At 37.5% G+C, this 17,403-nt stretch overlaps 1 protein-coding gene and 1 pseudogene across 8 annotated transcripts in view; one reads left to right on the forward strand and one right to left on the reverse strand.

Annotated features, from left to right (window-relative positions):
• TENM3 (teneurin transmembrane protein 3) overlaps window positions 1–17,403 on the forward strand; it is a 603,842-nt gene that overhangs the window by 401,313 nt on the left and 185,126 nt on the right. For all 8 annotated transcript variants that reach the window (XM_077848637.1, XM_077848636.1, XM_077848639.1 and 5 more), the window contains one exon: window positions 15,242–15,479. In XM_077848637.1, the coding sequence (XP_077704763.1) occupies window positions 15,242–15,479 (238 nt within the window). The remainder of the gene's footprint in view (window positions 1–15,241; window positions 15,480–17,403) is intronic.
• Window positions 149–8,331, reverse strand: LOC144285096 (T-complex protein 1 subunit zeta-like; annotated as a pseudogene).

A 17,403-nucleotide genomic window follows, 5' to 3' on the forward strand; every position in this document is an offset into this window, starting at 1 on the left:
TGAATAGGTGCCAGCATTTTCTCCTTCATATAGGAAATTCCTTTGAAAATCATTAAAAGCTTGGACAAAAATTCCATAGCTATGTTCTTAAGATCACTGTGTGGGATCTTCATGGTTCAGATGATACAAGGAGCTTCAGTTCAACCTTTTAGAGAAGGCATTGAGCTTGTGTGATCTCATCAACCAGGAGAATGTTGGCAGCAATCATGTGCAGGAGTGAAGAAACTGTTTCTTCACACAGTAGTTGTCCCATATGCCAACCTCTCCTATGGCCATTGGCTCACCTGTGTTCTAGTCCACACGTACAAGTGGACCTCATTCTGAATGTTCTGCTTTTTAGCTTTAATTTTAATTAGGGCTCTGGAAAGTCCAAACCAGAGCTCCGAACAAGAATCATGGGAATAATGAGCAATGCATTAGCAAATGCTTAACTCCAAGTTGGGCCCTGACCTTTACTAGACTTACAATCAGGCCTTCTTCCATTGCCCCAGCACCTGGCCTACACAGACATCATCCATAGCATTTTTAACAGCCCTCAACCCATCTCTTGTTGTATCCTTGATTTGAGTGAGGATATGCTTGTTTAGTCCTCTGACCAGTAATGTGATAGCAAGGATTGTTACATTTCTCAATAAAGGTGAACTTCTCTTCTCCCAGTGCATACTCAAGAGTCAAGATCTGCATGTCCCAAACAATCAGGACTTAGGTCATCAAAAGAATTGAGGGGTACCCCACCACATGCAAGAGGCAGCCTTTCTAGATTTCTCTTTTTAGCTCTGCACAGAGCTATTATGCCTTTTTGTGTGTGAGAGAGAGCACCTAAGGAAAAGAGTGAGTTGTCTTTTGATTAAATAACAGATCTTTTCTCAGATCTTTTCTCTGAATCACTACAGACTTCCTTTTCAGTTCTATCATGTTTTTAGTTGTATCTTCAATGAATTTTCTTTTAGCTTTGCTAGTTTCTCTATCTCTCCTCTGAATTCTTATTTTAAAAAAAGCCAGAATTTGCTTCTTTTTCTTTCATATTCTTTTTTTTAAGATTTTATTTATTTATTCATGAGAGACACAGAAAGAGAGAGAGAGAGAGAGAGGCAGAGACACAGGCAGAGGGAGAAGCAGGCTCCATGCAGGGAGCCCAACGTGGGATTCGATCCCGGGTCTCCAGGATCACACCCTGGGCTGAAGGTGGCACTAAACTGCTGAGCGACCCTGGGCTGCCCTTTCTTTCATATTCTTATGACATATTGCACATATGCAGATATATGAATCTTTTACTCTTTTTTTCACATTGGAATGCCGTGACCTTTGGTCTAAAACAAGACCTCTGATTACACTTGCATTTGTTTCAGATTTATATTTCATGTCCATAACCTTGGCCGTGAGGGAGTCAGGAGGTTCATCTTGTTTTGTAATGGCCAAATTGGAGGCCACCACAGCCCCTGTTAGGACAGCAGCACGTTTAGCATGAGCTTTGGTATATAGAGATATTCTGGCCAAGACACCTACCTGTAAGCATTGCCCTATCCATCTCTTTGCTAACTTTGACTTGTTCCAAAAACTGAGGTACCTTTTCCTGTGCAGATTCAAATCTGTCTGTTATTCTGGGACAAAGACCTTCAGAAATGGAGGTTTGATCAGCTCTCCAGTGGTTAGAACATGGTACAATCACCGGTCATGTCATCTTGGACTGTTGCTGCTTTGGCTATTAAGGAGGCTGTTGGGTATCAAATTTGCATTTTATGAAGCAGCACATTGCCATCTTTAGTAAGCTTGATGTCTGCAGAAACAAGCCTTTCTGTGGTGCTCTTAGGCCCTAAGCTGGTCCTCAGGCCTCCTGCAGCCCTGGGCTGTACTGATGTTGGCTGCGAGGCTGTATGAGTCGGGCCACCTTGGCCTTAGAGATGGTAGTGACACAGCAGAAGAAGTGGAAGCGACCAGGCTTGCAGAATGCCCAAAGCCCCAAAATAGAGTTGTATTTTCTAAACTGCAAAGTGATAAAGCATAACAGCATTTGATACATGAAGTCAGCAACCAAAGCGTTAAACTGTGTGTGTGTGCGCGCACACACCCATACACACCCGCACAAAATGTTATGAATTGTGCAATTTTTTTTAAGCTGGGAAAAGATACTAGAAATCATGATCTGTCCCCATAATTTTATAGATGAAGATAACTGAGGCCGAGAGAATAGAATATGTTAAAGATAGAGCCAGGAATATACATACGTTTATGTTCAAAGCAATGTATGTATTTATCAAATACAAGAATTTCTTTTTCACTTGTGTCCTTCTAATTTATATATAAGTAAGATTATATTATGACTCTGGGTCTTTAATCACTGAAAAATGAATTATATACGATATGATTGAGTTTCAGAAATTTTGAAATTAATGTCAGGACACTAATTTCTCTTAAAAGTAAATTTGTAATTTTATTTAAAAAACACATACTTTTGCAGTACAAACCCGGTCAGCATTTAATAGATAATGTATACTATTTCCACATACTACCTATTTTCCTCACTAGGCAGATAATGCACATGCTTATTGATGAAGGTTTTGTGAGTGATGTGTATTTGGCACATATTTTGCATCTATTATAAGAAATGATTTAGTAGGATATTTGGCCAAAAGCAAATATTATTCAAGACTGTGCAAACGCAACAGATTCAGGTAGAAAAAATTTTTTTATTGATAAGTAAATTCTAATAATACAGATTTCACCTCAGTTTTAAGAATCATCATGATTTTCAACAGAAGGGCATATTTATTGTAAACCCTAAGCGATCTTTCTGAAACCTGAAAAAGATTTGTGAAAACAGCCTGCAATAAAAATCACGCACGCTTCATAAAACACTACTTGATAGATATCACTTGCACCATTAGGAACTAAACGACAAAGGATGTAATTTCAGTTCTGGCATGCAATATTAATCGAAAGCCTTTAAAACATCTTGCTGATGGGAACTATGACAACGTGACATTGAAGAATTATGAGCTAAAGACATCTATCTTAATCAGATTTTCAAAGTAAATGCCATAAAACACAAAGTTGTTTCATTCATTTCTACATTTTCACATGTGTTGGTGGGAGCATCATTTCCTTGTGTGTTGCTTTAAATGCGAAGAGTACAAATTCAGTACCTGAAAGTGTGAGTTCATTACCCAGGACTGAAGCACATTTTAGCCACCCTGCACACACAAGGAATGATTTCTGTAATAATGTAAGCTCATTCCATCTTTTATGGTAGTGATACATTATCCTCAGCAAACACTCTAAATGATATTAGGAGATACTATAAAAAATATTTAGGTGTATGTTTGCCTTTATAAGTTTAGAAATGAAAATGGAATGTTTATAAAGACCTTCTTGTAGAAAGAGATCAAGAAATTATGGGCATACTCAAATATAAATATCTTCTTTGGCCAAAAAATAAAAACTATATATATATACATACATATACACATATGGTGTGTGTGTGTATGGTAAAAAATGTATTACTTTATTTGAATAAGTGGGGAAAGTGTGGAAAATAAGACTTTACATTAAAATAATATTTCACAGTTTATAAAAAATACTTCAATATACATTATCTCTTTTAATCCTCTATACAGGAGTGATTATTAACCCCATTGTACAGCTGAGGAATCAGAGACTTTAGAATAGGAAATTAATTTGCTCAAGTTACACAGTTACTAAATTTTAGACAGGGAGCTTAAACCCAGATGTTAACATTGGTTTCTCTCCAGATTAATATGTTGAAGCTCTCACCCCCCTGCCCCCAACCCATGTGGCTGTATTTGGTGATGGGAAGTCTAAAGAAGTACTTAAGGTTAAATGAGATGATAAGAGTGAGGCCTTGGCTCGATAGGATTGGTGCTTTTATAAGAAGAAATACCAGAGAGTTTGCTCGTTCTCTCTGCCCAGTGAGAACACAGAGGGAAGGCAGCTATCTGGAGCCAGGAAGCGACCCTCACTAGAAACTGACTCTGCTGGATCTTGACCTTGGACTCTCAGCCTCTGGAACTGTGGGAAAATAAATTTCTAATGTTTAAGTGACCCAGTCTATAGTATTTTGTTTTGCTAGCCTGAGCAGATCTGTTTTACTCTTCTCCACTCTCAATCCATTTATCTTCTCAGTGGAAAATTTTAATAAACTGGCATGAAAATGCTTGTGGATTTTGGAAAGATCAGAAAATCTGTGAAAGAATTTCTTAGTCACCTGCTTTATTTTGAATCTCTATTCTGAGAGCAAGGTTTCTAGTGGCAATTAGCATCCTATAGAAAAGTCCTAGCCTTCCAGCTTCAAGAAGTCATGCTTACTACTATTTTAAAAGGCACAACAAAGCCTCGGGAAATCCAGATCATTAATCTCCTAAACAATAGTACCCCACATTTCTATAGCACTTTGCCATTCTTTTCACTGTACCATCCTTTCTGTTGGTGCTAAGTCATTACAGCAGCAGAAAAACATCTATTGGGAAGAGGCTTTTAGTGTTGCATACACACCAAAAATTATCCCAAAATTATTGACAGAGAAGGGCACTCACCCAAGTATGCAAATATCAGCTTAAACTATAACTGTTTCCCTTTTAATCAAAGAGAATAGTTGCATGGTTTCCACTTAACACATCACCCTCATTACACATGCCACGAACGTGGGTTCTGTTGAAGTTTTTTTGCATGTACATAATATTTAATGTTTGTGGTAACACCACTGTCTGGAGGCCATCATGTGATTGGAAGGAAACTTAAAAAATTTTATTCTGTTTCAATGTAATAATATGGACTCCATAAATTGCAGATAACAAATATGAAATAATATGCCCGGGGAAAAGTCAATGGCAAAGTTAGTATTTTGGGGGAAACAAGATTGGCAGTGTTGCTGGATACTTTCTGAGTGTTTTCTGATCACTTCTTTTTCCTAGAGTTGCTGAAATATTTAAAAAATAAAAATCAGAAAAAAGAGTTAAACTGAATCCCTTTTCTCTAAAATTGGTTAACTGTAATTTTTAAAATGTATTCTAACTGTCATCATAACTCATAAGAGACTGATTAGTTTTCTTTTAAGTTTGAAAGTTTCATGCAGGCTTTTATTTTTTAGTTGTTTCCATAAGAAATTTCAATTCTGAAATCTATACTAAATTTAAGTTTGATACAAAATGACTTTGACAATATGTAACTTAAGATGTTACTAGTTACAACATATGTAAGACAGAATGGCTATTTTTAAAAATAAAAATATTCTTTTTAATATTTATACAAAGATAATATGGTAAGATATTCGTGCCATGAATTAATATGGTGTTTCCATAATACTTAAGTTGAAATAAATAATTTTTTACTGTATGTCCCTTTAATGTTTTATATGTATAACTTAAGATAATATGGTACTTTTAATTACCTTAAATTGTGAATATTCATTGTATAATTTAGTATGTTTCAAGAAAATATTATATAGTACCTGAAAGAATTTTAGAGCTAAAACACGAGATTTCATTGCTGAACCCACCCTGCCGCCAGACACCAATCTTTTAGAGGAGAAAAACTGAGCCCTAGAAGTTGGTTGATCTATATGAGGTTATGTTTAGTTAAAGCCAGCACTAAACCCTATGTCTGTTTCTGTTATAATACTTTCTTCTGTATGAGACATCTTCTTTGTGACAAAGGATATGTTATCTGAGAAGCATAGCAAAGTTGCATTATTTGGAAGATTCAAGTTGCTTTTTTTATTCTTTAAAGCTATTTGTTACATTGTAATAGCTTTAGTTGCCTGCTAGCCTGTACTTATCCATATCACAATTATGTGCTTTATTTATATCATATCATGGATTCAGTTTAAAGTCAATAAAATTTAATTGCACTAAAATCAAATGCTCATTAGATAATGAGAGAGAAGTATTTATTGGTTTTAGTCAACAATTCTTTATTGTCCAGATTGGGACAACTTCTTCCCTTTTTTGCTTTACTCTCTTAGGTAAAATATTTAAAAATGAGTAGAAGAGTATCTTGAAACATATATTGAGACACCTTAAAGGTTATTTTTATCCAGATTTTTTCTGCATGTATAATAGGTAAGGTTTATTATGTATGGTTCCATGGAAAATGATTGTGCAAAGTTAAGAACTATAGAGGATAAATCTGTGGCATTACTAGAGTTAAAAATACTAAAAGATCAACTATTTCAACAAGCACGGGTAGCCATTTACATTTGTTTCCATCCACTGAAATAAGTTAGGGATGTTTTAAATTGCTGCACACTTTTGAAAAGCAACCATAGAAGTCAGAATATCTTCAAAGAGAAGTTTACAGCCATTTAAAAGAAGTTACCTTTTATAAAATATAACCCCCCAAAAAGCTGTTATCTAGTAACATAAAAGATAATAGCAGAGAACATTTATATGAAACAAGAGATGAGTAAGTCCATGCTCTGTATAATTTGGCAGACATAACCATGGTGTTAGAAATGTGGAGAAAGCTGTTGAACTCTAAGGAAAGCTCTGTCCTTGCCTTCTGCAACTCTGTCTGGATATATTTTGAACTCCTTTATCCTCTCTTTTTTTGTCTTAAAACTGCTCTTTCACATGTAAGCATGCTTGATCTTTCTGATGCCATCTGAGTGATTTCCTCATATTTCTTTTCCAATTCACTGGTGCTCTTTACAATTGTGTCTAATATACTGTCTAAACCATCCCGTACATTTCTAATTTCAGTGACTGCATTTTTCCTATTTATACACATTTTACTTTTTTAACTTCCTTTTTCTCATGCTCTCTTATGATTTTAATTTCTTTAAACATTCTCAAGTTTTATCTGATGGTTATATTATCCAGGGGAGATCAATTCTGTCTATTTTCTCTATAGATTTTGGCCCAAGATGGATTGTTTCCTCTTAAGTTTTATAACTTTAGACTGTGAATGTATTGAAAGCTGTGTTTTATTTGTGGAAATCCTTTGTGACTTTAGTTGAAGCATATGCTTCTAAAGAAGTTTTGCATTTGTTTCTGCCAGGTGCCCCAGGAAGGAGCATGGCACTATTAATATTAATTAATTGGCTCGGGGGGACACCTGGGTGATTCAGTGATTGAGCATCTGCCTTCAGCTCAGGGTGTGATCCCGGGGTCCTGGGATCGAGTCCTGCATCAGGCTCCCTGCAGGGAGCCTGCTTCTCCCTCTGCCTGTGTCTCTACCTCTTTCTCTGTCTCTTATGAATAAATAAATAAAATCTTTTAAAAAACCCAAAATTATCAGCTTGGGGTTCCATAACTATGTCAAGAGTATAAGCTTCAGCCTCCTGTGACAACCACAGGGAAGCCCAGACCAGTGGTTAAAATTTTCAGGAGTTGGTTTCTTCCCCTTGCAGATCCTAAGAAACACAGCAAAATTCCTTATCACTGTATTTGCCTTGAGATTTTTCAAGTCTAATCTTAGACTGAGGGTATAGCACTTCACAGGGTCCAAACTATATATAGGAGGGGTCTCAGTAACAATTGATATATTATCTCTTGTTTCTTCATTGAACATTAGAAAGCTTACAGAGACAGGCAGATCTCAGAGAAGCTACAGTGACAGCTTACCTGCTCTGAATAATCATTCTCTCTCCTCGGTTTCTAGCCCATTCTTTCTTCCCAATTCAATCATTTTAAACCTAAAGTATAAGTTCAACTGGTAGGTTGAGACTACTGGCTGTTCTGTTTACTGTTACATCCTATCTTTGCTAAACACCAATCAGTGGGTCAGCTCTTTTTCAGTGTTGTCTAGTTCAATGTGGTCTGGGTATCAGAATGTAAACTCTTAGAGGACCAGAACCAGAGTCCATTCCTTCATTTGACTCGCTGTTGATAGTGTCCAGGAGTACACAAAACATGGGCAGATGGCTGCCTAGAAGATGTTTTGTCTAACAGCACTTCTCTGGGTTCAGTAAAGTTAAAAATGTCTTTGTCCTTTTTTATTTTTTCTCTTTCTCTCTCCCTCTCTCTCTCTCCTCCTGTCCTTCTACCCCTACCACCCTCATTTGTCTTTTGTTACCAGACTTTACTCAAATTGCAAAAAATTATTTTAATACAACACAGCTGTCAGCTCCTCACTCCTATCCCATGTGAAGTAGGGTATTTCTTCTCTTTGCTCCCACAACCTTTGCTCCCACAACTGAGATCCAGGGAAGAAAGCCAGAATTGTGAAGGAAGTGTGTATGGCACAGAGCAGTTGGGGTGACTGTGGTGACACCTGCTCAGTCTCCCCCTCACACCTCACCTGACACTTACTTTCAGCCTCCCTCCACGTACAGAGGTACATGCACACATACATGCCCACAAACATACATGCAGCCATGCGTACACATATGCTGCCATGCATGTGCACACATGTAGACGTGCACATACACAAGGAGATTTCAATCTCCCAGCTTTCCTGTTTGAGAGTTCACTTCCACTGTGTCACCCAAAGAGCACAGCCCAAGGCCCTAAAGCAGAGAGGAGCTGGGGCTGAATTGCATATAATGGTCTGGAAGCTGGTTTTAATTAAAAAAAAAAGTTCCAAACCAGTAAATATGACCAGATATGTTTTTAAAAGCCAGATGTCCCTCACCACCACTTTTTAAAAGTTCTTGACTCGATTCTGTGGTCACACTCCATGGGAAAAAGAGACCCAGGCTGACTTCATAACTGTATGATGGAATTCCTTCTTCTGTGGGAACTGGCAAGACATGAGTTTATTTCTGATTCCTGTGACGTTTCTGATTCTTGTTTTGTACCTGCTCATGGAAAAACATTTCCCATTCAGACATACTTGATTGTGGGTCCTTACGTCTCATGATACTGGTATTGATTGCTGATGAGGCTTCTTGATTACAGTTGGTCCTTGAACAACATGGATTTCAACTGTGTGGGTCCATTTTTACGTGGATATTTTTTCAATTAATACAGTGCAGTGTTCATGTATTTTCCCTTATGATTTTCTTAGTATTTTTTTCTAATTTCTTATAAGAATACAGTATGTAATACATATACAGAATGTGTTTTAATCAACTGTTTATATTATTGGTCTGGGGGAGTCAAAAGTTACACTCAGGTTTTTTATTGCACAGGGTGTCTGTGCCCCTAACCCCTGCATTGTTCAAGAGTCAACTGTACCATTGTTCAAGGATCAACTGGCCTGGAAGGGAGTCTGTTAAGAAGTTACTATTTAGCACTTACTGTATGACAGGCACTGTATCGTTTAGATTCTGTAAGTGAACACTATAAGATAAATGAAGCTCAGAAAGATATGCAACTTATTCAAGAAAACATGCTACTGAAAAATAAATACCCATATTATTGTCATTTGTTGTTATGGTACCTTTCACCTCTATGATCATAAATGCCTAGTTGCTATTTAGGAGAAGTTGTCAAAGTTTATTTTCTTCCCCCTGCAGAGTGCCATTAACATGCCTTACATTTGCTTGGAATTGGGGTTTTATAATAGTTGCTTAAACTGAAATCTACCCCACTGTCAGAGATCATCCATGGCTCCTAACACGTTCATGGTTGGTCGACACACCTTATTCAGTATATTCCGTGATCCAAGTCATTACTGCATGTTAATGGTTTGACGTGACAGCCTTAAATGACACTGTAGGGCTATAAGTTCTTTGGTGGCAAAAGGCTAAGCAAAATGACCCAAGTCTTAACTACCTAATATTTATCATTAATATTATGTGAATTTTAAAAATTATCTGCCATAAGAGCACCTGGGTGGCTCAGTTGGTTAAATATCTGCTTTCAGCTCAGGTCGCGATCTCAGGGTCCTGGGATCAAGCCTCACATTGGGCTCCATGCCCAGTGGGGAGCCTGCTTCTCCCTCTCCTTCTCCCTCTGCCACTCCCCACTCATGCTCTCCCTCTCTTTCTCTTTCTGTCTCAAATAAATAAATAAAATCTTTTTAAAATTTTTTTAAAAATAAAAATTATCTGCTATAAGTCATGTCTATCAAATAAAAACAAGCAGCTGCTAGGCTGTCATGAAGTTACATGAGCAATAGGAACTTGAAAAAAGGCAGGAGTGCAGTGAGTAAAGGCACTCAGTTGGGTATAACATATAATTGCTAATGAGCATAATGCAAAAGATACTTTTTTTAAAGCAGTGAAAAATACTTTGAGAAAATAACCTACACCTTTTCTAAAATACCCAACATTTATAATCATCAGCTTTAAAATACAAAGAAGATAGAACTGTGTTTGGTAAGCTATAATATATATTATATATTTGTTTCATATGTTTATATTTTATATTTTCGTATATATTTTATGTAATCTTTCCATTCACACCTTAAAAGGTAGATTTTGAATCTTGGTACATCTGCTCTGGTTCCAAAGCAATATTCCTAAAACCTCTGGGAGAAATAATATGGTGCCCTGCCTGTATCGGATGAGCCACAAATGTGCCATTATTGCCTAATTGTTACCAAGCAGGCAGCACATTTCTAGGGGTCTTTGAAATACGAGGCTAAGGGAAGATATTGAAAAGTCCAAAGAAATTTAAGTCAGAGTTCCTACCTTTCAGGATCTAAGAATTGGGTTGAGGAAAGAAGACAGGTTGCAGATTACCTTGCAATTAAAGGTGCTACTGCCAGGCTCGGCTCTTTACACTTCAGCATTCTCTTCATTGAATTCTTTACAAGTCGTCTTTCAGTCATTCATCAAATATGTATTGAGTGGATAAATATTTATTTACTGACCACACATCTATCCCTGTGTGGTTCTTAGAGGTTCCAAGGTGAATTCGAGGTGAATCTTGCCCATATAGAGTCTAACAGGAGATATGAGACCTATAAAATTCATTGTAATAGGGAGAGATGAAAAGAGTCATGAAAGAGGCACAGATAAAATACTGTAAGACTCAGAGAAGAAATAACTGATTTCTACTTGAAAAAAACAGGAGTGTCATCCTTCTTAGAGCTTGAAGTATGTAGGTTTTGGATAGAGAAAGAGAAAAATAAAATATAAAGATATAGAAGCGGATGGATGTGCTTGTGTGGAAAGGTGTGAGACATGCAATGGATACAGCAAGAAATACATGAAGGGGGGATAAGGATTTGCAAAAATATGTTGAGAGCTAACGGAAGAAATATGACCTTTGCCCTGAGAGTGCATTTTATGTTTTATAGGTACTAGGAAGCCATTTGGAGTTTCTAAGGAGAACAGTGAGATGTTCAGAGCTATGTCTCAGGAGCATTAAATCTGGTAACTCTGTGAGGTCTAATCGTCCTCTTTATAACTCAGAGTCCTTCTATCTAAAACCTCAAATCTACAGAAAGCCTGTTATCAATGAATCAGCTTAAAACAAAGGCCGTGGTTGATGTTTTGGTTGTTCTTATTGTGGATCTGGCCACAAGTATTAGATTCTAAGTGTTTGTTGCCAAATCTAGACCCCATTCTGTTTCCTTGGGTCCTTTTTAGTAGGAAGGGATAGAGGCAATGGAAGAGAAAATCTTAAACAGGCCCCACGCTCAGCACGAGCCGCATGCCAGGCTCCATCTCACGACCCTGAGATCATGACCTGAGGCGAAATCAAATATCAGACACGGTTATCGAACTGGGCCACCCAGCCACCCCTCTTTGTGTCTATTTTTTGAACCCAGGTCATAAAATTTTCCCTGGATATTCAGTTTTTCTTCCTATGGGGACTGAAGGGGAATTTTCTCTCTATTTTTCAGTACCAGTAATAGTTAAGGCTTTTCTCAAGCAAAACTTTGTGATCTTAAAAACATTCCAAATCATGTAACTGATCATGTTTCCCTTTTTGTGTTGGCAACTAAATAAATAATTTAGAGCCAGATTTGTATCCTACTTTAAAAATGTACAGAACTATACAACAGGCATTTTGTCCACTTGCTTTAGATCTGGCTTTATCTTATCTTTCCCACTTTATTTTCTTTTATTCTGTTTCTTCCTTTCCGTCTGTGTTTAGTTTTATTTTATCTTGTTATACTTTATAAATTTATGCTGTCTTGAATAAGTTGGTATAGATACATACTTCCACTGCTTCTTATATCCTGTAAGCCTAAATCTCTAGAGGTAGCACACACCTCTGAGTGAATGCTGGGATTTTGCCTCTGTTTGTAGACTGCTGCAGAATTTAAATTTCTGGTCATCCATCCCATCTCACTCAGGCTCTGCATTTATTCTGTTCCATCAAATTTTAGATTGAATCTAGCTTTCATTATCTGGATTTGTTTAACAGGGAGACCTCATGATTATGTAGTCAGATCAAAAGAGGTCCCAGTGGACAGAACACAGTGGTGCTGAAATAACCTGGATAGACAGTTAAAAAGGGCATGGATCTTTGCGTGATGTCTTGTTCATCGTAAGTTCTCAACAGATACTTGCCAAATGAATGAGCCAACCTAGAGAAAGCCACAATCATACTAATTATTTTTGAAACCTTACATGGAAGTTTTTCCTCACTGTTTAAGAATGAGAATCTTTTGGGGGCTCAGTGGTTGAGCATCTGCCTTTGGCTCAGGTCGTGATCCCAGGATCCTGGGATCGAGTCCCACATAGGGCTTGCTGCAGGGAGCCTGCTTCTCCCTCTTCCTGTGTCTCCTCTGCCTCTCTTTGTGTGTCTCCTATGAATAGACAGAATCTTTTTTAAAAATATATTTATTTATTTTAGAGAGAAGGAGCACATGCATGCATACACATGGAAATGGGGGAAGGGACAGAAGGAGAGGGAGACACCTCAAGCAGACTTCCCACTGAGCGTGGAGCCAGACATGGGGCTTGAGCCCAGGATGCCTGGTATCATGACCTGAGTGGAAACCAAGAGTCGGCTGCTTAACTGACTGAGCCACCCAGGCACCCCAAGAATAAGAGTCTTAAATTCAACATATTTAAATATGTTGGTGATGACAATAGATCTTAAAATCATTGCATCTTCAAGAAACAATCTTAATCTCCATGATGCTTCCCCATTGCATAGTACTTTTACTTGTTGACTTAGCAATCTTTGGAACATAGAGGCTCGATAAATGTTTGTGGGCTGAATGACTCAGTGGGTGAATAAATGAGTGAATGAGTGCATTTATTAGATTAATGCACTTAGATTAAATTAACACCTAGATGGGACAGTATTATTTCCCACATTACAGATGGGAAAACTGAGGCTTACTATGATGCTGCCTGACAGAAATTAAATTTGGTGTCAACTGCTATTGCACACTGCTCTCTCCTCTATTTAGTATAATATCCAATACATAATTTATGTATCATATGTATAATATAATTTCATTCTTTCATGGAGCCATGCTTAAAAACACGGAGTCACTTGACATAGCCCTCTACTTCTTTTTAGACACAATCTTAATACTTTTCCCTTTGAAACGTTTCTCTCTTCTCTGTGTTCCCATTGCATTGACACCAACCTAGTTAAAACCCTTGGCTTCTTGTAAAATAAATATATACATATGTATATCATTATAAAAGCAGGCTTTGAAATACTCCTTAAAGACACCTGTAGAGTTTCTAATCATATGCACTGATGCCAGGGAAGACCAAACTAATTCATTATATGATACCTGAGTAATAAATCTTCTTCGAATTTTCATCTATTTCCTTTTCTCTAACACAATTAAAACTGTATATGCTCGTGTAACCATCTCATTACCTCCAAAGGTACTTCCAGTTTAACTGAGGTGCAGATACTCTTTTAATTTTTCATAAAAGCCCCAAAGCAATGGACCAACCAAGGTTTCTGTAGTTTCTGGTATAGGGATCGTCAAGAATAGAGAATGTGCGAGAAAATAGCTTTATTTCATATACTTAGATATTGTCTCTGTCCCTCATTTCAAGAGTAAGAAATTATTAGTTGTTAAGTGATATGATATGTTAGAGACCTATAGAAATGTGCAGTAATTACTGATATTATGTGCTATGGGAGGATTTATTTTAATTACTGTACCCTGTAAAGAGGTTTGATGATATATATTCAAGCTATTACATATCAAGTATTCATTTCATGCAATCAGAATTACAGTGTTAGGCTCTATTTGGCATAACAATTACAACTGAAGTTCACACTGCAGATGAAAGATAGTCCCTGTGTTTCCTATTCTCTTTTAATACGTGCATTTATATTAATAGCATGATTTAATACATCACTTTAAAATTATATTGCACTTTGAACTGCATTTAGTCAAAAATTGACATCTTATATGTGTGGAACCATAATAAGTTTAGCATTAAATTAAGGAGTCACCTGTCTGTTTGTTAAAATGTGGTATTTGTGAACTCTAGCATGTCCAAAGGCAGGTAATGAGATTGAAAAGTCAGTCTCATGTTACATTAATTTGTAAATTTTGACTTATGACTTACTGGTTTTAGGGAAGTCTTCCATGGTTATAACCTAGCGTCGCGCTTCTATTTGGAAGTTGCTGGATCCCTCTCGATTGTGGTTTAGAACAAAATATTTGTACCACTGACATAGGGGCATGAGTCGCTCTGGTCACCTATGAGTTCCTCCAAAGTGGAGCTATACTGCATACTGTGAAATTGGAAAATCTGTTCTGCGTGTGTTCTAATGGATGTAACGGTCATTAAGTATATGAGTCTTCTGACGTCGTAATCAGATGTGATTCAGTCTGTTAAATATCCATGAAACAACATCTGCTTCACAGAGTGACCTTCTGCTAAAGGATACTTAGCGTCTATTAGTGGATCATAATGCAGATCTGCCTTATTTGAAATGCACTAAACTAGAGTAGTCTACTGCTGTTTAGCAACTAGCTTGTAATAATTTATTGCAGTTAAATAAAGCTTAAAAAAACTCCATTAAATAATTATAGGGATTATATGCATTTCGAAAACCTTTGTGTTCAACTGAAATTACCCATTTAATTTCAGGGTTGGTTTGTTAAAAAAAGCTGAAGTCTAAAGGCACATTAGGGGAGCTGTCAGATACTGTTTTCTGTAGGTGTTAATAAAACCAGATGAAAAAAATCTGAAACAAATTAAAACCAAAACCAATTTTACCATCTGTTGTATATTAATTAGTACTTTGTGTATCAAGGGTAAACTTGCTCTTAGAGAATGTCACTGAACACCCGCTTAATAGAATAATATGCAAATTTATTAGGTTATGGATTTAAATGCAGTTTTTACTTCTAATTCATCTACAGTGGATCCCCAAGAAATTGTTGGTGTGTGTTGACATGTATGTACATATACACATGCAAATACATAATAATGAGTTTCCTTTTTTTTTTTCAGAGCAACCTGCAAACAACCAAGGCCAGCCCACCCTGCAGCCTTTGCCACCACCCCATAAGCAGCACCCCGCACAACACCATCCTTCCATCACTTCTCTCAACAGAAACTCCCTGACCAATAGAAGGAACCAGAGTCCGGCCCCGCCGGCTGCTTTGCCCGCCGAGCTGCAAACCACACCCGAGTCCGTCCAGCTGCAGGACAGCTGGGTCCTTGGCAGTAATGTACCACTGGAAAGCAGGTAACTCCTCTATGCGAGACTCTCAGATCCTCTGAATGTTAGGACTGCACAATGTGTCTGCTTGGAGAACGGACACCCTACCATAGTCAACAAACCATGTTGTGTTTTAATGTCTACTGTTTAAAAATAAACTAGTCTCACTTTTTTCTTACTAAGAACTTTTCCGTACTTCTGTACTCTGTATTTTGTCTTCTCTGAGAACAGCTCTGGGTTGCCAGTCATTTTTTAGTTGCTGGGCCCATAAACTTCTTTATCCTTTTCGCACATTGTGTAGCGAAAGCCATAAATGGCTTCAGTGAAACTCTTCTTATTACTTTTCTCCTTATTTACAAATTCTCATGCATGTCGAGAAAATGATGGTGATGTGAGATGTGATTCTGGGTCCCATACATAGCTTGAGTCTGTGAACATGGTCAGCAGAGACATGGTTCTAGACACCCCTACTTAGGTATGCTGTGTCCATGACATCACAGAATCATAGTGGATTCCTAAGTAGAATGGTGAAGCTCAAGTAAGATGACCATTTGTGAAGAATAATTTAGTTTCTTGCAGTAGGAAGGAGGTGGGACCTATTCTCTAAAGTTCCTTCCAGCATTATTTCCTAAGACATGCCATTCCTTGGACAGTAATAGTAGACGGTCATACTCTTCCTTAGAATGAACTGAAACTCTCAGCTTCTGGTTATAAACCATGCAACTCATATTTGTGACAATACAAAGTAATATTGCCCCTTTTCTGTATGATGGCCCATGGGCTGCTCTCCATCTTGTGTTCTAGAGGCTTCACCAGCATGGTGCCCTTTCCCTGTACACATCCAGGTGTTTCGGTGAGGTTCTTAAATTAAGACTTCTAACACGGATTGGCCTACAGAGAGCAAACCGTTCCTACAAAAGTGTAGATCAGGAATAGCTGTTTTGAGTTAATCTGTTGCATTTGTAGATCTCTCTTTTTGTGTAGGCACAAAAAATTTACCTTCTTTCTTTGGACAGAACCTCCATAGCCACTATTTCCCCTTTACCGTGCATTGCACAAACCAAGTATGGTGTCCTACCTCATTGTGAGGCTCCCTATTGACAGCTTTGTGACAAAGTTCCCCTCTCATTCGTGTCAGTGTTTCTTTTCTGCCCTAAGCTTCCATTAGGCTCAGAGAAAAAGAATCCTCACATATGAAATCCAGAAAATAGAGGACTCTGGACCCCCAGGGAGAGTATCCCCCAAAATGCCCTGTGCCATAGAGCCCCTGGCTAATGTCAGCATGGAAATTAGTTTCTGGACAAAGAAACAGGTTTCACAACAAATAAATTACGATTTTTTTTTTTTGCCATTAAATGCATGATTTAAACCAATCCTGCCCTGAGGATGAGCTAGCAGGAGGTCCTCACAGTTAGTTGTCAACAATGAAAATCTTTTTCTTTTCTTTCCCTCCTGACCTAAGAACATGGTTCCAAGGAACTCTTGTCTTTTTATCTGTAGTGTCAGCCAAGAGTAGTTGGCTCTTTTTGTTTATTTTGTATTATTGAACACTCGTCTGGGAGAGATTAGAAAGAAAAAGTACAGAAGAGGTAGGCAAACGGGAAATTTCTTCACTTAAGACAGTCATGTCTACAGATTTTTTTTCCTGAGGTTATTAGCACAGAACTAGCACAGAACTAAATTTATCCAGTGTAATTAATTAGCACACACTGAACAACTAATCAACACTGATTCACTATTGTCATTTGGAAAAATTTTATTAGGAAAAAAGTAATTTTCCAGTTGAGTCATCAAATTGAATATGGATAATTGCATTGTAGTTGACAATAATTGTTTTGACAAACATGTATGAACTATGTCGAGTTTAGTCAGCAGAAACCTGTTTTATTTTAGGGATGCTGGATAGCACAGAAGCCTCAAAAACTGTGTCAGTAGGAGAGTTGATATTCCT

This window comes from Canis aureus, chromosome 15 (assembly GCF_053574225.1).
Source record: "Canis aureus isolate CA01 chromosome 15, VMU_Caureus_v.1.0, whole genome shotgun sequence".
NCBI lineage: Eukaryota > Metazoa > Chordata > Mammalia > Carnivora > Canidae > Canis > Canis aureus.